At 44.7% G+C, this 25,507-nt stretch overlaps 1 protein-coding gene across 1 annotated transcript in view; it reads left to right on the forward strand.

Moving 5' to 3' along the window:
- Window positions 1-24,098, forward strand: part of LOC135377677 (homeobox protein HMX3-like) — a 78,137-nt gene extending 54,039 nt beyond the window's left edge. Inside the window, exon 3 of the mRNA XM_064610268.1 lies at window positions 22,122-24,098. Coding sequence (XP_064466338.1) covers window positions 22,122-22,682 — 561 coding nt within the window. The 3' untranslated portion in view covers window positions 22,683-24,098. The remainder of the gene's footprint in view (window positions 1-22,121) is intronic.
- Window positions 24,099-25,507: the final 1,409 nt, after the last annotated feature.

Consider the following 25,507-nt stretch of genomic DNA (forward strand, 5'->3'; position numbering starts at 1 on the left):
TACCCCAGGAAGCACACAGATATTGGCCCAATGTGGGCTACCGGGTTCGCCAATATCGGCCCTATATGGGCTGCCAATATTGGTACCACATGAAAAGTGTAACCAGGCTCCCCATTGGACCGATATGGGCTGCCTATATTGGCAAGCCCATTTTGCCCGCCGTGATAATGCCGATGATGAGTCCGTGTAATAATAATGCATTATCCGGTATAGTATCCCATAGATTGAGAAGTTACCCGTCAAAAAGAACTCGTTACAAGTTAAGTTACCGTGTGAAAAATGTAACTAAGTTAATAACGAAGTTCTTCAGCCTGAAATGTAACTCGCAGTGACTGAGTTACTTAAAAAAAGAACGAGTTACTTCCAAGTTACTTCGGACACAAAATAGCATTACGCAGGTGCAGCGTGCAGAGCAGTTGAGTTAGACCTTGAGTTGCCTGCGGAGGAGTGCAACCCGCGTAGATCGTTTTCGTTTATGCCCAACAATACACCTCTCCCTGTTTGTAAACAAATGACGTCATAGTGTTCGACAGCGCCACAAATTTGGTAGAATTGAACTACGCTCGAAGCCAGAGGTGAACAAGGTTGCGACAGAAAGCCACGGTCTTGAGGTGATGACGATATGGTCCCTTAAAGGGACGCGACCCTCGGTCCTGCTTTTCTTTCAGTGGGAGGCAGCGAACAAGTGCCCGTTCGTGGAACCCAGCCCTCTCCTTCCGATTTGTTTCGGTTTCAGTCTGGCTACTAACGTCATGATGACGTTTCTCTGGTAGAGGTCTATTCGAACGATTTGCATCTTACTCCCTGTGGGCGCACAATGGTTCAGCTTCATTTCAGTGGCAGCGGTGCTTACTTCCTGAATAAAATACTGTCTTTGATTGAATGTCACGTTTTATGGCAAAAAATGCCGTGAAGGAACCGGAGAGAAAGCAAGAAAATATGTGGACGTGAGTGAAAAGCGAGTTAAAAGTAACTTGGAACTTAATTTAAGTTACTTTGGCAAAGTTACCTGAAAAAGGAACGAGTTCCTCTGAAAGTTACCACGGCGCAAAAGTACCGAGTTAAGTTACAAGTTACCAAAAAAAGGAACTTAGTTACAGTAACGAGTTACTTGTAACGAGTTACTTCGAACTCTGGTATCCACCCGATTTTTTTTTTTTTCGTGCAGATATAACTGATCCACGTTGCATTGAGTTACAAAAACAGTACTACATCACCCTAAACACGAAGAACAGGTGCGGTGTCCGTCTTGCTCAAGGTGCCAGGTAGTCCCAGAGAACTACTCATACGAAGCATCCCTCAGAAGCCTTCATTGGGACTTCAGTACTATATGACCCAAAAACGTACAACCTGATCCTAGAGTACAAAGGAGCGAAACACTTTCGTGACGGTGACGGACATACGCCTCAGCATCTCGCACTGCGCAAGGCACCTATAGCGTTTCAGATCGGTTATCCCTTTCTATTAGACATTGGGTTATTTCTTGACCTGCAGCTTCGATTGTCATTAGAGACTATAAGACTATAACCAGCGACATTTTCGCTCGAATGAAACGACCGATCCGAGTGTCGCGAATGCGCATTACGAGTTGCAGGACGCGCGATTTCGCTGAAACGACCACACGCTCCGAGTCGTTTCGTTTTATTCCGCAGCTACGACCGATTGGCATCGTGAAGTAAGGTGACGGCTGTTTGCATCAGCTGAACCAGCTGAGTTACAGTGCATGTTACAGTGGGATTGCCAGATGTTGACTGTTTCGAACAATGTGTATTGTCTGCGGGAAGTTGTTGGATGTAACGACGTATTGAGTAGGGCATTTCACACGCTTGAACGTCCAATCTTGCCATGCTTCTTGGCATTTGGGACAAGTACCCAATACGGATTCGTCCAATTTTCCGCATTTTCAGCCAATATGGGGCGCACATGGGCAATATGGGGCCCTAATTGCCGACATTTTCTCCATATTGGCTCAAACTTGGCCATATGGGTCCATATTGCAAAGTTTGAGCCACCATGGGGAAGGTAATGGCAAAACGGTTCCCATATTGGACCCGTATCGCCAATGATCAGCCAATATGGGCCCATTATGGGCCCAATATTGTGTGCTGCCTGGTATATTATTTGTTCTACGGCTATATGTAGATCATATTGCCCCAGTTGCATCCAATATTAATTGGTGGACGGCAATATGTGGATCATATTTCCAACTTTCATCCAATGTTTTTTGGTTGACGGCTATATGTACACCATATTGCCCAGTTGCATCCAATATTATTTGGTCGACGGCTATATGTACACCAAATTGCCCAGTTGCATCCAGTATTATTTGGTTGACGGATATATGTAAACAATAGTATTAGCAGTTTTCAGCCAATATTCGTTGGTCGACGGCTATACGTAGACCATGTTGCTCAGTTGCATCCAATATTATTTGGTCGACGGCTATATGTAGATCATGTTGCCCACTTTCATTCAATATCATTTGTTCTACGGCTATATGTAGACCATATCGCCCAGTTGCATTCAATATTGTTCGGTCGACGGATATATGTAAACAATATTATCAGTTTTCAGCCAATAGTCGTTGGTCGACGGCTATATGTAGATCATATTGCCGACTTTCATCCGGTATTATTTGTTCTATGGCTATATGTAGACGATATTGCCCAGTTGCATCCAATATTATTTGGTTGACGGCAATATGTAGACCATATTACCAGTTTTCAGCCAATATTCGTTGGTCGGCGGCTATATGTAGATCATATTGCCCATTTTCATCCAATATTGTTCGGTCGCCGGCAATATGTTGACCATATTTCCAACTTTCATGGAATATTGTTTGACTGACGGCTATATGTAAACAATATTGCCAGTTTTCAGCAAACATTCTTTGGCCGACGGCTATATGTAGACCACATTGCCCACTTTCAGCCAATGTTGTTTGGTCACCAGCTATATTCGGACAGCATTGCCTGCTTCCATCCGATATTGTTTGCTCCTCGGCTATTTGTAGACCAAATTGCCCATATTCAGCCAATATCGTCTGTTTCGTGGCTATATGGCGACCATATTTCCAGTGACCAGCGAATATTAACCGCTTGATGGCAACCTTGGACCAACGTTACCATGCAGTAACGATTATTGGAAGAATAATGGTAAACGTGGTCCTATATAGGACCGGTAGTTCCAGTGTCCCGACAACTATGGACGAGGATAGTGTGCTGCCTGGGCTACCTCTCTGTCGCTTTTTGTTCAAACAACGCCAAGCTTCTTTGTCATTTTTGGACATATGCACAAAGTGGAACTTGCCTGACGGATGCTGCAGTTCAATCGAAGTAATACACTCGCAGAGAACAAGTAAAAAATGGTGCTTGCGTTTTTTTAAAGCAGTGTGTCGATATATCTCCGTCATTCTCCCTGAAATTTGGAAAATACTTTACAGGCACATCTGCAGGTTACTCCAGAGGACTCTCTGCGCATCATTTATCCAGGGTTTAAATTCGCATATTTCATGTCCTTCTCATCGCATCATTAATGTACTCAGGCAAACTGCATATTTCTTTCTTTCAGTACGTCACTGCAATAAAGCCAGGAATAAAATAATCGCGCGTTGTCCCATAAAAATCGTTAGCCAAGGTTGCTATTAATATCCCTTCCCTCTTTGCATCCGTTGGACATGTTCAGCGGCGTATATATTGAAAGAGAACTTTTAAAACGCTCATTATGCTTTATATTGCTGAGTAAGTCAATCCCTTATGGTCTGATATCCTTAAATGGATAATCGATATGCGCTCAACGCGGGCTATTGGTCCTGTCACGTGATCATTTCATTTGCCCCGGTTGCTCATTGGTGGAATCGGGGTGCGGCAGATGGAGAAAAAAAAAAGGGGAGATCATATAGCTAGGAATTAGTGATTATGGTAATGATTCACCTGCCTGGTCCAATTTAGGCTGTCCACCGCCGTGGCAGGTGGGACTCTTGGAGATGGTGGATTAATATTTCTCATTTCTACAAGCCGGCGTTTATCACTTAAGCTTTGCCGTACAAAGGCTAGCAAGGCAAAGGTGTAATGAACCGCACCGTGGGCATATTCACCTTCCACCGCGTGCCACGAAGAACATCTTAATGACATTTATAAGAGGGTACCTTACGATAGACGTGAACGTTTATGGTTTCCAACCAGTTTGTAAAGTAGGATTTATACGTCATGTGTGACTACCTTTCTAGGAGAAAGTTTCTACAATATTGCAAATATAGCGTGTTACGTGCAAATGTACTCGTCCTCCTCGCCGAATATGAAGTAATAATTGAACTTAGACACTACAAGGGATAACCTGATATGTATAAGGTGTAGCAATGTTTTTCCTAAATTCCGGTTATGCAGATGCCATTTTAATTTAGTATAGGAGTGTTTAACACTGAAAAGTTACACGGTGTACGAAACCGGTTAAACCCAAGCCGGGCAAAAATGTCATGAAACGATGTAAACGTTTCCTTTTCTCAAAAGTTTTCATGTGTAATATTTTTTCAGCGGACCTGATACTTAATAGCTTCTCTGTGTTACATTGTTATGCTGGGTATACGATTGTAACTGCATGTTACAAAGTTCAAACCGCAAACTGGAATTAGAACGACCTGTGTGGTACTCGTGCATATTTTGGCATAGCATCTCACAGTTATTCTTCTATTGCGTTACACACGGACAAAAGTATAGCCGGAGAGTCATTCAGATTTTATTGCAGTTCGCGCCTTAACGCTCCACAAACTATTAAAGGCAATCCACGAAAGATTTCTTTCGCTGCGGTATGATTTGCGCAACCCAACACTAATTCGCGTTTTATTGACGGCTTCCATTCACATTCCTTCTTGGCCGGCTTAAAGAAAGATAGATATGGTGACGTTGGACTTCTTGGTTATTATGACACTCCGTATTGCGCCAACTAAAAATTCACTCGGGGCTACTAATATTCGGAGACCCGTCGTCTCAATGAGTTGCTATGCAGGAAGCTAGACATGCAGCGGCCTCCTGCAGATCAGTATGGTCCTCGATCTGTGCCTGTCGCATATTCGCTTCCAATATTTACACGAACGACTCAATTAGGAAAGCGAGGAAGTCGCCAATTCATTGCTCCCTCTCCTGATTGCGTCGATGTAAAATTCTGTTTTCAATAGATTGCTTCGCTCGGGCGCTTCATACTATATAGGCTTTCAGCTGAATGGCTGAAGGGAGCAGAGTATAGGGCAGGTGCTCGCCAGCATTAATTAGCGGGCCTCTCTTCCCTTCGGCTCTCGTATCCCATCACAACTTCAGTTAATAAATAGTGTATGCGCGTCCCCTGTATGCTTTGCGACGCCCGATTAGCTCGGCTGTACTAACGCTCGCCATTAAAGGGTTAAGGCGACCGTGTCACGCTCGGCTAGTATTTTTACAGTTAGTCCGTTTTATTTACCAAATGGAATTTTAGAATGTACGAGAACATCAATACCAATTGTAATTGAATATCAATTGCAAATGATAGCAAAATTATTTGTGAAAAGTTAAATTAAAAATTAAACTATTAAACGTTTACGATTCGACGCAATAGGTTCAGCAATCTGGCAAATTGCTCGAAGCAAAGAGTGTTCTTAAATTTTTCTGAAATGAACATGAAGACATTTTTGGTTTCTTGCAAGTGTATAATGTCAATGAGAAGAATTATAAAATGATGATTGCTAAATTTATTTAAAAACTATTAAAGATCAAACTGAAATTATTGATCGATCAACAAAAGGTAATCGAGCTTCTGTGATTGAACCTAGTAGTACAGAACAGAGACTAAACAACCTAACAGAGGTCGTGTCGCTCTCAAATGATTTGCTACCATGCAAAAGAGTATGAATAAAATAGAACAAGGTAGATAGATGAGGATATTTTTAAGGTGAAACGAAGAGTTCATAAGTGATGCCACCAACGGAATAGCCGAAACGTCGTCATCAGTACATCTAATTAGATTGCAGTAAGCTTTCTTTTAGCAAGTAATCTCACAGGCTTAGTACTGCAGGCTTTAATATAATTTCCCGCAGTCGAGCTGCACGACTACCTGCGTTTCTTCCAGAATAATGTGTTTCACGGAAAAAATTTAAACTCTGAAAATCCTGGCTTTGCACTTGGCAGATAATTATGGAACTGTCCGGGGCTAAACTCTCTAATACAGTACAATGAATTTGATGTGGATCGTTTAAAATTGAGCGTTTCACATGTTTTTGTCTTAGATATAGAGGTATTGTCTGGCTGTAGAGGTATTACCACAACGGTTAGAGCCTCGTGCCAAAGCTTGAAACAGAAGTCTCCCCATAATGACAACTCTGCCCCGTTTTAGCGAAATTGTACTGTCGTATATATTTGCAAAGTGTTCAGGTGATTTAAGCTGAGGAACGCGAAATAATTAAAACGCGAATGAAACACAGCCTTCCGTATCTCCGTGACGTCAGCAAGACTGACAGTGACGGTGTGAGCGTGCAGAAACAGCAGGTGACCTAAGGCTTACAGTACAGGCTCTAGATAATAGAGCACAAGTGCAGGTAATATGGCGGATAAATTCCATAGTTGAAGCCTGAGCCTGGGTACTATAGGAAGAACGACAGACACACACATTGAGCTCCCCGTGTGTGTGCCTGTCGTTCTTCCTAGTGCCCAAGCTCCGGCTTCTTCAACAATGGAGCTTACAGGCTCCCTACGAAGAAATCCCCTTCTCGAGCTTTCTTGATGCCTCGGGCCTCTCGACCAGCCTCTAAGGCCCCCTTTCGTGTGTGTGTGCGTGCGTGTGTGTGTGTGCGTGCGTGTGTGTGTGTGTGGCTTTTGTTTTCTTCCTTTTTTGAAAAAGGAGTAGCAAGTCGGCCTACGCCTGACTAACCTTTCTTCCCTTTCTTTTTTCAATAAACATATCGCCCCCCCCCCCTTTTTCGGAGATGCGATAAACACCAGAAACGTAAAATGCAGCTAAAGATCACGATGGAAAGCAACTCTTCTAAGGCTGAAACACACAGCCGGACGAACACAACATAAGCCTCAAGGTATACCTAAGAACAGAGTTAAATATATTTTCATAACCGCCTCACGAAACTAGCTTGTGGGCTGCACACTCGACTGTTTGTCGCTGCAAAGGCGAGGCGGCTTCCACTTTAGCTTCAGGAAACTATAGAGGGCGACACTGTGAAAGCTGACAACGGTTCACGCAAATCCCAAACGCAAACGGCAGCGAAGAAAATTGTTTCACAAATGCTTCTTCCTCCAGAGCCCAAATCGAATCATACCGTCCACGCACCTGACTCGCATTCTCCGACCTTCAAGCTTAAGAGCCATACACCACCAGGCAACTGCGAAATCACAGAACCTCTGAAACTACCACCGTCTCGAAAGTTATCATATCTGCGCGTGGTTTCCCCCATTCGCATTTACATATATATTAGATATATAACTTGGAAGCGAGAAGGCCAGCCAGTTTCCGCTGAGACAAAAGCAATTGCGCGAACAGAGCGGCCTAGCGCACCGCAAATACAAAACAAACAGCCCGGTGGCGTAGTAGCGACAGATGACAGCAGGGCTTCGTCATCCCTTGCCAGCGTCCCGATAATGCACCCAGACACGATGATCGGGGAACGCATGTCAAGCGCTCCTGTAGGGGGCCCTTGGCTCGCTTCAATTAGTCGCCTCGACAATCAATACATAGTGTCCATGCAGAACGGCTGCTTGCTAAGCTTTAACTTGCCTTCAAGCTGCCTTTTCGATGACGAAGTTCCTGTGATTGCCGCCCAAATGACCGCTTCAAGCTTAATCACATTTCGTTGCAGCTGCGTTGTTTACGTATTGCACACATTGACTCCAGGTTGACTCTAATGATGAACCTGTTGGTAAGTCGAACGTAATTTGAGTATTCGAGTCTGCGGGAGTTTTGTCACGCGATCTTTCTGGGCGGAGATGAAGTACGTCAACACACCGTGACGGCTTATAAGACGTAAAATCGTGCAATTGAATATCCGATTTTTTATCACGTAGCTTGTACGTGATCATCTCATTTCGAGATATCTCTATTACAACTCGACCGGACATTTCTAGAGAGAAGCTATTGAGCAGAAAGAGCAAACGACCGATGCTCAAGATAGAACCGTGTTTGCGGTAGCATAAATAGACGTCAATAGAGCGCATCTTGCGCTGGTTCTGTTAAGATATTTGCTCCGCTATGAAGCTGCGGCTCTCATCACGTAGGTGGCCCTCATCATTCATTCACGTATTGGGCCTGGTTCACTAACTCCCCCATGTCAAGAGGGCCTTCCGTTGCTGGCGCCTATTTTCACATTCGGGCGTGCGCTCATTTTATATTAGTATTGCATCCTTTGAAACTTCTTTTTCTTTTCAGAGCATACAACTCTACATATCGCGTAATTCCGTCACCTGCTTTTGCTTTTCTTCTCTCTCTTTTTTAGAGTGTGTTGTTGTGATGTTCTGTAGGGTAGCGTGGCCTCGTGAGACACCCCGTGCCTTTTGCCGTGACTCCCAAGACAAATCGTCTTGAATGAACACGTAAAAGAACTGTTTACCTTGAGGTGTATAATGGAGCTAATTAATGGTACGGAAGTGATACTGAGAACTATTTCGTGATGTAGTCGGCGAATAATTTTTTGGAAGGATGAGACGTGCAGTGAAAGTCAGTCGTGAAGCGCTTGATCTTCCGCCCTCAGAGTCTTCTTACGACACAGTCACAACGTGCTGCACGGGGTGTGCGGTAGCACAACTCTCTATAGCATGTCGCCGCCCCAGAATCACAAGTATAGCACTTTTCTATGTATTTATTTACACGCAGGCAGGGAGATTGAGGCAAGGAGATTAGACGGAATTACCTACTGTTCCAAGAGATATTTGGGTCACAAGCATCATTGAGCTAGAAACATTTGGCAGCGATTGAATTCGATTTCCCTTTATGAACTGCAATCACACTGGCGCTCTTTAATTTCGCGTCGAACGAGAATTCTAAACGGGGCAACTAGGTAGCTTCTCTTCGAAATGTATTCGAAAGGATTCCTCATGTGACACGGTGTCACAGTTTGGTGTTTCGCGCTTATAGACACTTCGGAGCCAAGTTTTACGACGAAACGGGTAATAGCCCATTAGAAAATGTCACCGATGTATTGAAAAATGTGCGGCCTGGTGGTATCAGCGTTCTGGGCGAGACAGTCGGCACCCACGCACACATTTGTTTCACACCTTCCTGGTGTAGATGTCTGGTCCTTGCACACACCGTTGTGGTGTAAGTTGCACACCATACAAAAGGGTGTTGCATAAAGCATCCCTCTAAGTCAGCGTTTTGATTCAAAGGGCATATTCTACAGAAAACACCACTTCATGGGGCCGTATATTCCGTTTAAAACACTGCTTCAAATTTCTTGTTTCAACGTGGTTGCCACACCTTTCAGTTGAGTGCGCGCGGAATAAAACAAAAGGGTGTTTCTATCTAAAAGCACCCTGTTTACGCGGAAGGTGTAAGAAATTTACTGCGCGCATGAGAAGCCAAAAGTTCTGGAATACGTGCTATAGGCGGAACTGTGCCGGGGCCCGCCAGGAGGGATAACTTTGTTGATACTAAACGCCATGAACTTCTCCTTCTAAAATCTTTGCTCTATACCTAGAGTTTATCTCGAGGTTTACAGTGACTTATGGGACTTGCACGTCATGCCGCTGTCTAGCAGCAGATCGCAAGCAAAACAAATAATGCGAGGGGGAGAGAGAGAGAGAGAGAGAGAGAATACTTGTGTATTGTCAACAAGGTGCGTTGCATCTCCGCGTATCGTACCTGGGGAAAATGCGTAGCCAACAAAATTCCACACGAATGCAGGGGTCTAATAGAGATCTGGAAACTTTAAGTCATCGTCAGAATTTTGTTGACGCAAATCCTGGTTTCATGCGTTCAAGCAAGGTGTGAATGCAGACAGCCAGTTTAAGGAGTCCTGAGGTAATGTAATATCTTTCCGAGGACCACATTTCGAACTAGAGTTTATCATTGCAGAGATACATCACAAATCAGTTGAGATAAAATTCTGGTATACCGGCGTAAGGAGGAGCTCCAGTGACCTCTAATTTTTCTGATTACAAACTGGTGTCAACTGTCAATAGCTTGCATAGTGAGTATGCAAAATCTTATAATCAGTTAGTGCGTTCAACGTAAAGAGCGTTAACGTTAGAGCGTTTAACGTAAATCCTGAATAAAAATGCTTTCCAATCTGGTACCCTTGTTTCGAACATATTCTGCAATATCTATGCTAATAGGAATCACCAAAGTTATCGTATCGGAGTTATGCAAAACTGCGCATGAGTTATTTCTGAATCAGTATTCAGAAGTAGTCTATACATAGACTATTCGGATTCGTCAGTGGCATAGCTCCGCGATGCGATACGTTACAGAAACTGATTCTACGTGCGAATGTGATTTTCAGCATAGAAAATCTGAAGTTGCGCTTTGGATGTATTACAGTTGCAACTGATGACGCACCAGGGGATGCCCACAGCCATGCATGCAAACCACAATCGACTTTTTATTGTCTTACGGTCTGTCATGGACATGGTGCATACTCTGGTTTATTGCTATGTAGCATTTCTTCTATAGGAGCTCGTAAGGGGAAGCGCAGCAGTCGGTCTAGGCGTAGTAAGCATAGTAACCGAATATCACGACCTACGTTTCTATCAGCTACAGTAAGCTTAAGCTCTGCGCCAGATAATCCTACATGGTGACGAAGTGACATTCAAAAAGGTGTATCTCCGTACTATTCTACTACAGCAGGGACAAAGCCGACGGCCAACTCAGGGAAGCTTTGATTCTCTGCCTCATCGCTAGTGGAATCCACCTGCGTAAAGAAATGCGCAGCTTGGAACAACCGCTGCATGAGGTGCTGAGAAATGACTAGGTTGGATCAGAAGAGCAAGACGGCACTAGTAGACGCTCTCATCAACTGTTTGAAAGAGAAGCCAAAGGACGTCCTATCCGCGCTTCTGCTGTGTTGAAAACAAGATACATGGAAGCAGCGAAGGGCAACAGGTAGCGGTACGCCAGTGACAGCTAATGACGCCAGCACATTCGGCTACGCTTCATTCAGAGAGCAGTAAAATAGTGATGACAAAAATGGTAGATGAAAGAGAAGCTGTAAGCCCCTGCTTTGTCGTAGATGAGGTCACTATATGGACGCAGAACCTATGGAATAAGGCGGCCGCTGTCAACGAGTCTGCTGAAAAGTCTTACACGAGGTGACAGGTGATGCAACAAAACCAAAGACGTGGGACATTCATTAAAGTTCAATTAAGATGCTTCAGCCTGGACGGCAGAGTTAACAGGAATGTGGTGACTTTCAAAATAGATAGCTTAGGCATTAACGCAATACTTCGTAATGTGTCCGACCCAGCAAAACTGTTCAGTACAGGTGCATTGGCACTAGGATTCTAATGTGCAGTTCCTGTCCATGGAGAAATATGTGCGAACGACGATGCACACGTCACGGGTCTGGGAGCAGGATTATTGGGCCTTAAAGTGAGTGATTGAGGAAGTAAAATAAAAAGGACGATTCCTGATCATTCATTTGCCTCGGGGAGGTTAATGAAGAGCACACGAGCCAGCTTAAAACGCACTGTGCGCGTTCGAGATGAGCGCCTCTTGCACTGATACAAGGTAAAAGCCATCAAAGCGGACGGCATAACGAGAAGCGTTACAGCAAGCTACTCAGTCAGGTCGTGCCTGGGTCTTACCAATCTTAGCAACGGAACTTAAAGCGAGAAACTCATACTTCTTTTGCCGGGGGAGACTTTTGCCAGCTTCCCCGGAGCAGTAGGTTTTCTCGTCAAAACGCAAAGGCCCTATTTCGGCATGTGGAGCTGGCAAATGATTCATTTCATTTCACTTCATTCCCATTCAGAATTCCCCACTGCTGACATTTATAACTCGCTACAGGAGATTGTTTGAAAGGAGGGCTCTCCAGGGTCCAGGCAGCGATGTTGCCGCCAGCACAACGACCCGGCATCTCACGGTACCTCTTTCGCTTCGTATCGGTCTTAGTCCGCTGTCACTACGGCCTGCACGTCACGCCCTCCGAGACAGTGGTCCCTGCATCCTCAACGTCACAGCTCGCATGACCAGACCTCTTTCTCTCATTGGCCTTCCTTGCCTTCTGGCCATGACAGTGGAGTACTTTTCTCGTCTCCTTAGTTGCGGTACGCCACGAAGGCCGACGGCGTGGCCCGCATTCTTCAACTATACCGTCTCGGCACTTACAACGCCTCTCTCCGCGCTGCTAACACGGAATCAAAAAGAAAGAAAGAAGGAAATGGATATCAGCAGGGAATCTGCCGACCCTTCGCTCAGGTGCCGGTCGCGGAACATCAGACATATACTTCGACCGTGCCTCTGCAATATTCGACATAATTCGAGTCATATGTATACTTCAGTGTAGAACCTTAGCAATCCGCTTGGCTCCTCATCCGATCTACATTTCCAGTACAAAATTTAATTCAACTCCAATAACAAATATTATCTGAGTCCTTCGAATACGATGAATGATCTGACTGCACAGACAGGCAAAAACACAGATTCGCACTCCTCGCTTACCGAAGACATCGGTTGGAACAGCCACCATCCTGCGACGTGGAGATATGCATCTCACGCTACAAAAATATTCAACGTGGCAAATGGCTCTTGTAGTAAATTCCAAACGACAAAATTTCGACCTGAGGAACATGGCCGATATGCAACTTTAAGGTTCATTCTGCAAATAGAATCACGGAGTAATTCGAACTGTATGCACAGTGCCATGAAGCCAGAATTGAAGGCACGAAAAACACTTTCACAAGTCTCGCATAGCTTCCAGACGCGACATATTGATGCGACAAACTAGTGGATTGAGTCTCCCAATCGTGACGTTACCAACATATAATTTTCATCCACTGTGGTTCCACCTCTTTGATGAGAGTCTCTGGCAGCGCGCTATTTGCCCAACGCTCCAGCGACCTAATTAATGCGAAATGTACGACTCTGTGAAAGGATGTCCACCGGCAAATCCGCTTTAATCATGATCAGTGCAGCTGGTATAGAAACGGAGTGCGCCCGTCTGGAGGCCAGAAAGCATCATTTCGTCGCCAACTTGGCTTCTTCCGAAATGATACATGCACGTCAACCACTGCCGTGTTTGTTTGCCCAGATGGCAGCACTTTACAAATTTCGATCGTCTGCATCATTCCTGAGCAGAGGCAGCGATGCAATTTCCAGAGGGCTAAGCGTCGGTCAATCGATAGCCACGTATCTGCGCACACGGAGTCCGCGTTAATTACTGCTTAATTGCAGGAAAGCGTTGGGGGAAAACTTCGTCAGCCGGCAGTTAAAGTTGAATTACAGCCCAGCCGTATACTTTAGCCAGATGGATAATATCTCTATCAAAGTACGCAATTTAGAGATCGGGTAGTGGCGAGATAACTCCGAGCCAGACGCTGGCTCAATGCTCTGACGCCCTGATATGCTTTCGGTCGAGAGCAGTCTCGTATTTAGATGCGTTTGCCCGATTATTGATGTTTGCAAATGTGGAGTCACATTTCATTCGTACTTGCGTTATACGGAGGGGCCTCAGCAGCAAGTGAAAGCACGCAATCAGATTCCTTCTTTATGTCCTACAAGACTAAGTTTATCGATGACAATGAATGGGGGAACTCTTTTGGAATGTTTTAAAGTCTACGAGAAGATTAGAAGACGTGGGAATGTTTTGAAACGACCAATGTTTTGAATGAATCCATTTGTCAAGAAGGGGAAAGAAAGGGACACTACCTCATGGAACAATTGTGAACTGTTTTTTTTTTTTTTTTGTCCGTACTTATGCCAACCATCCTCTGGTTGTTAGAATAGCACAGAAGCTGTAAGTTGCGAGACATCTAAAATATACGGGGATACCAGCAACAAAAATTACCGATAGGTGCGTGTGCCACAAAAGCTGACACAAGAAAGCGGTCAGCGATAGAGTGGACATTGTTACTTCAAACCAGGTGTTGTAGTATGCAACACGTCCTCAGACGGCGTGCGACTGTTCGGCACTTTTTTTTTTCTTTTCAGAAGGCTCTATAACATGTTTTAATTACAATGGCATAACATAACAAAAAGCACAACTGCTAGTTATTGTACGGCGAATTGGATGCGAGTGCAATACGACGCGGCACCATTGGACAGAGGAGTCGAAATCTCTAGATCTAGACTGGCGATTTGCTGTACTATAATTTTTATCTTATCTTTCACTTCGAATACAGTTAGATAAACATCGCTGTCGCAGAAAAATATGTCTCGTTAATAATCAATGATAATGTTAAATGTACTACTCGCGACACGGTTGTCTGAAATCGCCTGTCACTAGTTCTGCAGCCCATATTTCCTTGATTGCTATCGAAAATGTTGTTCCAATATTGTATTTAAAGGTGGACCATATGCTGCACGTGTTTCTTACTCGAAATAAATGGTCTTCCAACACCTCGAGACTTGAGATGGGATGAACCACGGGGTGCTGATTTCAGACAACCGTGTCGCAAGCTGTACGATCTGTGTACAGTCACTTAGTCTCATCGCTTCTAGAAACCAGCCCTTGCAAGCGAAGCTGTGTTTGCAGAGCGAGTTTCTATTTCTGGTTGTCATTTATATATTCTGCGTTTTGCCACGGCAAACTTTCACTGGAACATTTCCGCGCAAGCCCACAGCGATGTTGTTTCGAATGGCCAATTTGCCTTTCGCGTTTCAACAATCCTTTAGAGGAAATCTCAGTTGCTTTATCTCCTTAATGTTGGTTTTGGTGTATGAAGATGGAAGCTAAACAAATAGCTTCGCCTGGTGCCTAATGTAAGCCTTTTGCAGTCGTTGGGCTGTAATATGATGGCAAAAAAGATGACTTGAAGCGGGTCTATTCATCCCAAGGCAGTACTTCGACTCACGGAGCATCAGTGCCACGATAGCGTACTCTCTCAAATTTATGCGGCAACGCGCGTATTTGGTTCACTCTCGAATTCGCTCAACTGACGGACATGCAGAGCAGAGAACACAACTTGCTTTGCTGCCCTCGATCCAGTTCACATCGATGTCATCTTCGTGCTGCCCTGGACCTACAAGACACTAGTCTGGCCGGTTGGTTTAAGGCGACGAGGGATCGGAACCCTGGTGAAATTTCTTATGGACATCGCGGACCCGTAGACATGTTGGCTGATTGATTGATTAATAACTCACAGATGTCTCGCGACGTGAAGCCCCGAATTATTAAATATTATTAATAACTCTTTCCCTTATTCTTACACGCACATACAAACATACTTCTGTACTTGCATGTATGATTTGGAGTAGCCGGCGCCACGTTTGTAGGGCCAACATGTTCAGAGTTTTTTCACTACACCTTACATTGGTGGTTCACTTTGTTCGAACCGCGGTGAGCCTTTCCCTACAAGCGCATTTTCAAGTCTGTTCGCGATTTACTGATTTACTTTGACTTCGCGATCAGTTTTCGAGTTTCCTAATAAAGGGCAGTTGACGTGCTCGGGACCACAAAGTTGAACACAGGGCCATCACGTTCCGTACACGCAAAAAAAAAAAGAAAAAAGAAAAAGTATATGTAAACTTACAACATTTGATGATGAAACTGTACAAATTGTTGCAACTAATTCGAGAAGAAACAACGGTGTCAAGTATATGCATAGTGGCTTCCTATGTCGTAGCATTTAGTGTTACGTGTGATTTTGCAGTCTACTTCTTCTCGTGTCGAATAAAGAGTCAAGAAATTATTCAGCAAACAGTCTCTCACACATTTTTATGCGCTGTCATACACTGTCATGGTTGACACAACCGTATTTGCACGAAATATAATAATTGGGGGTTTACGTCGCGAGACAACTGGGATCATGAGCGACGCCACAGCGGTCGGTCTGTGGATTGCTTTTGCCCACCTGAGGGTTCTTTAACGTGCGATGAAAGCTCATCACACGGCACCTCGTATTTTAACGTCCCTCGCGGAAGACGCCGTGTCTAAGCAATTTGTACCCTGCCACCAAAGTTGCTGGCGTCCTCGGCCGGGTGCGAACCCGCGATCTCGGGATCAGAAGGCGAACACGCTACCGACTGAGCCACCGAGGCCGGTGCGCGAAATATGCCATAACCAATTTGCAAACAGGCATGATACATATTGCTTTCTTCGCCGTTGCGCCCTTTCCCACGTGCCGAAAGCGCTTAACGTGAAATTGCAAAGCGATAAAAAGAAATGCTCTCTCCTGAATGTAAAAAAAAACAAAAAAAAAACAGTCTTCACATGGCCTAACGAAGAGGAAATTCGCACTCATCAAGCATAGCACACTGATTGAGCAAATGGCTGGTCCTCCCATGAAGGTAACGCCACTCCAACGTGTGTTTCACTCCGCTCTATATTGTCTCCTTGCCCCGCTCCTCTCCACTCTATATCTGCCATCGGGTCTAATGGTTTCCTGCGAGCCTGCGTTTCTTCCACTGGCGACATGATAAATGAATCCCCTCCCCATAACTGAACCTTTATTTTTTTTTCTCTCTTTCTCTCTCTCTCTCTCTTCGACTTCTCTTTATGAGGTCCTTTATTGAGGAAACTAGGAGAAGAGGGAGACCAATTACCAAGAGCCGACAAGGAAGAAGCGTCGGAAATTGAGCGATATCCGTGCCACAAAATTTTCCCAAAATGCCTGGCGAGTTAAGGCTGCGATGTGAGTTGTGATGTGTTGTAACACAGTGTAAAGGCAGCGGCTGTTGCGTAGTCGTTGAAAACGTATTTATTTTCGAACAAACAGGTGTCTTTTTTTTCTTTAGCAGGATCAGATTTAAAAAATATATATATATATATATAAGAGCAGCATAGATGCCGTTTTGCGGTTGAGTTATATGGCCACGCGGACATCCTCTCGAAAAGAGCATGTAACTACTTGATGACTAATTGCCTAAAATTCATTAATTAACTCTTTAATTATGGGATTTCTGGCAAATGCGAGATAGCAGAGTGGGGGACAATCCTCGTTGAAAGCCATTTTTTTTTAAACCCTGAAACGCGCACGTACGTTCAAATATCCATCGACGAATTTTGTAATGCGAATGAGACGAAACCGCGCGCAGGGGCGCATGACCTTCGCAGTCGGAGGCCGTAAAGCGGTTCATCCTACCAGCAGGTCAGGACCTACTCCGATCATCTCCGTCGCTCCAAAGCACGTGACCCTCTGACGTGAAAAGAGTGCTGTCCTCCCTGCGCTCCTGATGCGCGCGGTTTCGGCTCATATGCATAGGAAAAGTCCGTGATGGAGATTTCAACGTATGTACCCGTCTCCGAATTTCTTAAACTAGACTGGCTTTTAAGGATGATTGTCTTCCATTCTGCTATCTCCATTTTTGCACGAAAGCCCCTAGTTAGAGTTAATTAATGGATTTTAAGAATTAGTCATCTATGGAAGAGCTGCATATTCTCTTCGAGAGGATGTCCGCCTGGCCGTATAATTGAACAGCAAAAACGGCTTCTGTGTTACTCTCAAAACTTTTTCGTAAGAAATGTGATGCAGCTAAAAAAAATCAAAAATCAATGGCGATTTCGCGGTAAATGCGAGAGAAATGCGTTAGCATTAAGCGCCTTTTCTCCGCTTTTACATTGATGACCCATAGACTTCGAGGTACGGCCTATACTTGACTTCCGGTTCGACACTTTCAATTACAGTATGTAAGTCCATTTAATTAACCTTTAATTAGCCTCAATTACTTTCAATTTCTTTTTAATTGACGTTGATTAACTTTAATTGAATTTAATTACCTTCGGTAATCTTTAATTTCATTTAATCTCTCTTAATTACATATCTTACATTCATTACCTTTAAACTAAATTTTCTTGCTTTAATTACTCTTACTCTTAATTACCTTCAACTAATGATTGAAGAATGTAGAGGGTTGGGTCAAGATCCACTTGGCAAAGGTAACAACAAAAATATAAAACACTGAAGCTTTCCTTTAATGGATACAAGCTTTCATGCGGTGGACTGCATTTCGTCAGGTACAAAAATAACAGCATCGGAGTTAAATATATACAGGGTGTCCCACCGAAAGAGGGCCAGGGGCTAAAAAAAAACGGAGTGCTTTACACAAATGCAACCAACAGTACGTGCTTGGCAGTTGTGTGGTCTATCAAAAAAAATTTTTCATCGCCCCTTGTCAATTAATTAGCGGTAATTAATTTTCCAACTTTTTAATCATCGGTTTTAGCTCTCAGATGTCAATGAGGAGGTTGTAGTAGATGTCGAAAGAGACACAACTGATGTGGTTCGAGGTCGCTATGGCTTGTGGTTTCGTTTTTTCCCGAGCTTAAAAGTCCGGCAATCCGGCACCCGCGCGCGACGATTCTAGCGCCCTCCGGCGTACATTGACTTTGATATTAGCACTTGGAGACCATCCTTGGGCCACTTCACACAAGAGGAAGATATTTCACCTGTTTCACGGCACACCTATCAGAGTGCACTGCAATCGTCGCACGCGGGCGCCGAATTATGGGAAGCGCTCTGTGGTGCGCGCGGCTTCAGAAACCAATTTTTAAACCCGGGAAAAAACTAAACCACAAGCCATAGCAACCTCGAACCACTTCAGTTGCGTCTTTTTCGACATGGACTACAACTTCCTCATTGACATCTGAGAGCTAAAACCGATAATTAAAAAGTTGGAGAATTAATTACCGCTAATTAATTGACAAGGGGCGATGAAAAATATATTTTTGGATAGACTACACAACAGCCAAGCACGTACAGTTGGTTCCATTTGTGTAGATCACTCTGTTTTTTCATTAGCCCCTGGCCCTTTTTCGGTGGGACACCCTGTATACGTACACTCGGATGGCACACACGTGTAATTTGTATAATTTGTATCTTTTACCCTCTCCCTTTTCGTATGTTAACGTGTGTGCCATCCGAGTGTATATATATTTAACTCCAATGCTGTCGTTTTCTACCTGACGAAATGCAGTCCACTGCATGCAAGCTTGTATCCATTAAAAGAAAGCTTCAGTGTTTTATTTTTTTGTTACTTTTACCCCTTCAACTACTTCAATTTCATATAATTTACCCTCTTATCTCCCCTTTACATTTCCACTTATACCTGTGCCTCAGTGAGGCTTCACCATCACACACACAAGCGCACACACACATATACATACAGCTTTTTACACTTTGCTGCTTACTCCTAATGCTGATAACGCATTAAAAACACCCTGAGGTGTCATTGTTTCGGTTCAGCTTAATGCGTCGTTCTCGCTGGGCTTATATACCAGGCTTCACGTTGGGGGCACGTACAAGTATAGGGTGCCTACAATAACACAATTGCTCTCTCTCTCTCTTTGTATCTGTCTGTATGTGGGTGGTTGTATATATATATATATATATATATATATAGGGGAGAAAAGACACCAGAGACTGAAGTAGGGAGTAGGGGAAGTTATTTATTAAGCTGGCATTTAAACTAAGGGTCTGGGGAAGTCTACGTTTCGGCGGAAGCTCCGCCTTCTTCGGGACTGAGACGAAAATCTATGTACAAGGTCTTTTAAAAGGTTACAAAAGTGTCGTCACAGTTGGTACAATTCCACTGCGAGGCAGTCGTCAGTGAGTCATGTTCTGGAAGATTCCGGAAGGTTCCTGGGTCATCGGCCGGGGAGATTACGTGTCAGAGTCTTGGGTCGCGCTCGTTGAAAACCTGTTGTCCGGGGTGTTCTTAGAGTCATTGTGTCCAACTGTCAGTCTCTGGTGTCTTTTCTCCCCTATCTATATTCAACATCCTGGTCGTTCGAACCTAAATTTTGTAGCGTATATATATATATATATATATATATATACAGGGTGTCCACGCTAAGTGTGAACAGATTTTTAATATATATATATAACACTTTTTCCAAGATGAAATGAATTGCAATATAGCATATGCTGAAGGGCACTCCCTAGGAGGGCATTAGCAAAGTCCAAAGGCAATGTCTTAATTAACTTTCATTAATTAACTTGTTAATTATAAAAGCGACAAAGTTGTCCCAATGAGAACATCTGTTCCTTTCGGTCACCTGATATCGTAGCCGTTTTCAGAACAAAAATCCGTTCGATAGATCGTCCGCAAAAAATTAGTGGAGGAACGCCATTTTTTCTTTATTTTGTTCATTGCGCTTCTTAGAAGACGCGTATTTCCTTCATCCACAACGGGAGAGGGGGAAGGAGCACAGTGCCACCTCATGCGTCGAAGATGAGCTTTAACTTGCGGAAACAAAACAAAAACAAATGTATCGGGTGACTCTATCGGAACTGGCCTTATCTTGGGTTGCATTTTCTGTTTCCTTTTAATCTTTTTCCAGGACGCGAGAGGCGATAGTGTGCTCTTGCTTCCTCTCACATTGGGGGTGAAGGAAAGACGCGTCTTCTACGAAGCGCAATGAACAAAATAAACAAAAAATGGCGTTCCTTCACGATTTTTTTGCGGGCGATCTATCGAACAGATTTTTGTTCTGAAAACGGCTACGATATCAGGTGACCGAAAGGAACAGATGTTCTCATTGGGACAACTTTGTAGCTTTTATCATTAAAAAGTTAATTAGTGAAAGTTAATTGAGACATTGCCTTTGGACTTTGCTAATGCCCTCCTAGGGAGTGCCCTTCAGCATATGCTATATTGCAATTGATTTCATCTTGGAAAAAGTGTTATACATATATATATATACATATATTAAAAATCTGTTCACACTTAGCGTGGACACCCTGTATATGTGTGTGTGTGTGTGTGTGTGTGTGTGCGAGAGAGAGAGAGAGAGAGATTAGTAACACTTGACTAGTGTAAATAATGGGTTACAGTCATTGGTCGGTTGCTCAGAACATACGTGGTTATTCACAGACATCGAGTATTAAGATGAGCGAAGGAAAAAAAAAACTGTTCCACAGCTCTCTCAGATGCTTCCTCAAATCCTGGGACAAATCCGCACAGTTTATTACAGTTCTCTTACAAATGGAAGTTTGGGATGACATTTTAAGTACGAGGAGCGTTCAAGTCAAACCGGGACTTTTCATATTTCGCAAAAGTAAAATGAACTTAGAGGCGAGAAATTAGTTTTATTTTTCAACGTAATCTCCAGCTGCACTAATGCACTTGCCCCAGCGTTTCACGAGGGCTTGGATGCCAGCAGCGTAGAAATCCTTACTGACGCGTAGCAGCCAGGATCGGACCGCATTCTTGACCTCGTCGTCGCAGCTGAAGTGGCGGCCCCCAAGGAACGCCTTCAGTGGCTCGAAGAGATGGAAATCGCTGGGGGGCGAGGTCTGGACTGTAAGGGGGATGTGGCAGCAACTCCCAGCCATGTTCCTGTAAGGTGCGTGTCGTGAGATGCGCGGTATGCGGGCGTGCATTGTCCTGTAGGAGGAGGACTCCTTTGGTGATGAGGCCCGGCTTTCCGAAACTGGAGGTGTTCATGAGTGATAGAGTTCAACGTTCCCGCAGAAAGGTCCGTCTTTCGAGCCAGTTCGAGACATATTATCCGTCGATCCTTGAGGATCAGGCGCTCCACAAGTTGGATGTTCTCAGGAACTCTGACACTGGGCTCTGAGCCGCCCCGGCTGGGATCGTCCTGTACTGATGTACGGCCGTCTCGGAACCGTTTGCACCACTCAAACGCTTTGCTGCGGCTAAGTGTATCGTGGTCATACTGAGCCTGAAGTCTTCTGTGAATTTCAGATGACTTTACGCCTTCATTCACGAGAAACTTCATGACAATTCGCTGTTTGATGTGCGCGCTCACCCCGTTGTCGGCCATCTTGTCTAGCACGTGTCTTCTGTTTTGCACAAACTTTGGACCACTACGTGGTGACCGCGGAGGCCTGTCGTGTGTGACAATGACGAAAAAGAAGTAGCGGGAGCCATTTGTACACTCAGGAGACAGAAAGTCCCGGTTTGACTTGAACGCCCCTCGTATTTCGTTGCGAACTGCAGAATATATGTAGGCTGATGGAAGTAATCTTACATGAGCACCCATGGTAGTTCATGATCCCTTGACGCATATTTCATGTACCACGTTCATTTGTTTTCAGGTAAAAATTTGGTTCCAGAACCGGCGGACAAAATGGAAGAAGCAAGACGGCATATCCAACGCCGAAGCTGCAGAGCTCAAAATGGGTGAAAAGGCTCAGTCAGCGAAATCGAAAGCAGCTTCGGCTAAATCCATGGGAACGGCCAAGACAACCGGGCCGCCATCCGGGGGCAGCCCTGTCCTCCCAACCGCCAGCAGCCTGTCTGGAACCGGCTCGGCCAAACCGTCTCCGTGCGCGGTTAGTGATCTCAGCAACCTCTCTTCTTCGGGCGACAGGACTGATGACAGTTCGCAGACGTGTCCTTCAGAGCCCGCAATTGCAAAGATTGAAAATGGTGGCATCGAGTTTCCCATAGAAACGACCGTTTCCCATTCCTGCCACGGCTCCCCTAGTCTACAACCCACTACTGAGCACACGTCGTACCTGGACGACGCGTTGCCATTGCAACGGGTCGCTTCCCAACAGCTGACTGGAGAGTCACCGTCCACCGAACCTGCGCCCACCGCCACATTCTCCGAGGATATCACGGAAAAGTGCCAGGACAAGCAGATGGAACAGTGACGCGCGGGCCGCGGATGAACTGCATGTGCTTGAACAGTCCCAGCAGCAGTTGTCCTGTGGCCCTATACAAATCAGATGACAAGGTTCCCGCGAAGAAGGCTTATCATCCGATATTTATTCGAGATTCTAGCTTCCAGTGGTAGGAAGTTCTTTCCAGAAACGTGTCTGCTTCACGCTATGTCAGCTGCCAGGCCATACGAAAAAGAATCGTTCCTTCATCCGGGGACGTTTTATTATTTATTTCTAAATGTGCCATCATTCTTTGCCTTCAGGGAAGGTAGTCGCGCTGAGAGCGCAGATATGCGTGAAGAGGTTTAGCCAATATGTATATTTTCCTCGTTCCTATTATACACAGTCAGCGACTAGCTTACGAATGCAGTGTTTTGAGTGACCTGACCCCACTGGTGAGATGAGTAGATCTTTGTTACTATATGTGGAATTAAGTGTTTAAACTGCTAACACCATCCAAGTAATATAATGTAGCGCGGCGGTTTTCACATATAGCATATTCACCTGCGCCGGGTTTGTGCGAAAAAGGAAGCTTCAAAGTTAGATATATTGTAAAAACTCTTACGTTAAGGGGTCAAAGACAGTGTGTTGACCTGCAGTGTACCCAGGGGCGGATCTAGGGGTCCGGATGTCCTGCCCCCCCCCCCTCCCTCAATTTCCGTCGTTACAGAGTTTCAGTTGACTTTAGATAGTGTAGTACGATGCTGTCCAAGGCAGGACCCCCCTCCCCCTCAGAAAAATCCTAGATCCGCCCCTGAATGTACTTCACATGTTCTAGTAAACAACCTGAAAACTAAACTGTACACAGATGGTGCATAAGAAAGGGAAAGGAAAAGGTAAAAGTCTTATTAACCGTGAATCGCGTAACCAGTGACACCATTTCACGTCACGAAATAATTGAGTAAGTAGCAGCTGCAGAGTGCATTGGACGCGACGAAATTCATTAACGAGAAGTACACGTTGTGTGTGCCAGTTAACTGACCATACATTAGCGGTAAGGACTATTATGACGTGGCGAGATCATGTAGAATTAAAGCTCCGCGAATAATTCCGTTGATCTTCACACATTTGTAGATTTGTGGAATATTTCCTAGAGATCCATAACTGCGATTCCCTTACATTTATTCGCGACGTACAAATTGTGGGTCTGACATCCGAATAAAAAATCAACGGCAGTTAAGAAACTCTGATTTCCACTCTCAATGTAACCTCGTGCAAAGCCGGTGATTGGAATTCATGCACTTATCGTTATGACCCCGTATGTATCGTCGCCCGGAAAACGGCAGGCAAATTGTGTCGTATTCGCATATTTTGTCCGAGGAACACAGTGTAACGAAAGTTCAAATGCATACGAGTGGCGAATCTTACACAACGTTGTACCTTGGCGCAAAAGCTCAGAGAAGACACCTTCCATGGTACCCGTTAGCCACTCCTCGTTTGTCTAATTTTACCTGTTATCACCGAATTATAACGACGGAATGGACCATTTCCCTATACATATACGCGTCGCCTCTTACGGCGTAAGACTAAGTAACACCACATGAAGCTAACTGGCAGTTTCTCTGGTCGTAGCAACCTCGCATTTTCTTATAGTGCTATAATGAGCTGAGCGAGAAATGAGATACTCAAATAACTCTGTTAAAGCCTAGTTTTGTGACACGGTGCTTTCTCCCCAGTAATCATGGCGACACTCATACGAACTGGCACGTCCTGGGGCAAAGTTGCAGAAGAAAGCATGCAGAAATAGTGAAAGCGCCACTCAGGTATTGCGAGCCTAACACATGCACATAATCATGTAGCCTAAAACGATGCTCCCCCCCCCCCCCCCCAATTAGCATGGCGGCTGCCAGCAGGTGCGTGGCATACGCGTAGTCGGAAATGGTCCATCGCGACAATGCTCAGTGAGGCTGACAGCGCGCGTAACTTTCGATTTCATTCCACCGCCGTTATTACATTTTTTTACGTCTCCCGAGGGGCCATGTTGCAGACCATGAATGTAATATTGAAAAAGAGATATCAGCTGGCATTACTCCCAGTTCCCTCCCGCATGCACTTGAATTACTGTGCGCTGTGCTCCTTGGGCAGCATTAGGCACGGCACTCTCATGATGCCTTTCAGATCAATGTGGTTTTCTTAATATATATTGTGCCTTTCAGAGCACCCGTCACGCTTATCGTATCGATTCGAACTGTAGGAAAAAAAGCGCAATTCGAAGCTGACAAGAATCGGGTATTTTTGTTTATTGCTCTACGAAGCTGAGCCACTTGAGCGTCCACTAGACTTTTTCCTTGAACTTTTCGAAAAATATAAAACACTAGGAAACGTTATGATGTCACAAACACGTGTACAACGTGCCAATTAGGTGATTACACCACACTCTGAACAGAATATTCTCTGCACGCAAAATATGATGGCCGTTAACATGCCAGATTCCCCAACTGCTGTTTCGAGAAGACTTAAGTGGTAGTAAGTGCAATACATACGCTCGGGCGCCGACACTTCGTTTATCCTGCAATTATTCTGCCATCGTCCGGTATACTAATGCGAAGAGTGCATCAAACGATACTATGAAGTAGGAATATCTGTCGGATGACACCGCAAAATTGGAACGGGTTCAAAACCACGGGGTCCTCCCTCTCCCCCCGTAGTTTCTTTTCATGTGTGTTCTGTCTCTTCTTCCCTGTCTCAGCGAATGACATTCACGTGAATTATGCATGCCACTGCTGACGACTTTGACAATGTCGCTCTACGTAGCAGTTGCCGTGGGTCAGCCTCGAGCGCCATTATTTCCGCGTATTTCAGGGAGGGATCATCTG

This window comes from Ornithodoros turicata, chromosome 1 (assembly GCF_037126465.1).
Source record: "Ornithodoros turicata isolate Travis chromosome 1, ASM3712646v1, whole genome shotgun sequence".
In the NCBI taxonomy this organism is placed as follows: Eukaryota; Metazoa; Arthropoda; class Arachnida; order Ixodida; family Argasidae; genus Ornithodoros; species Ornithodoros turicata.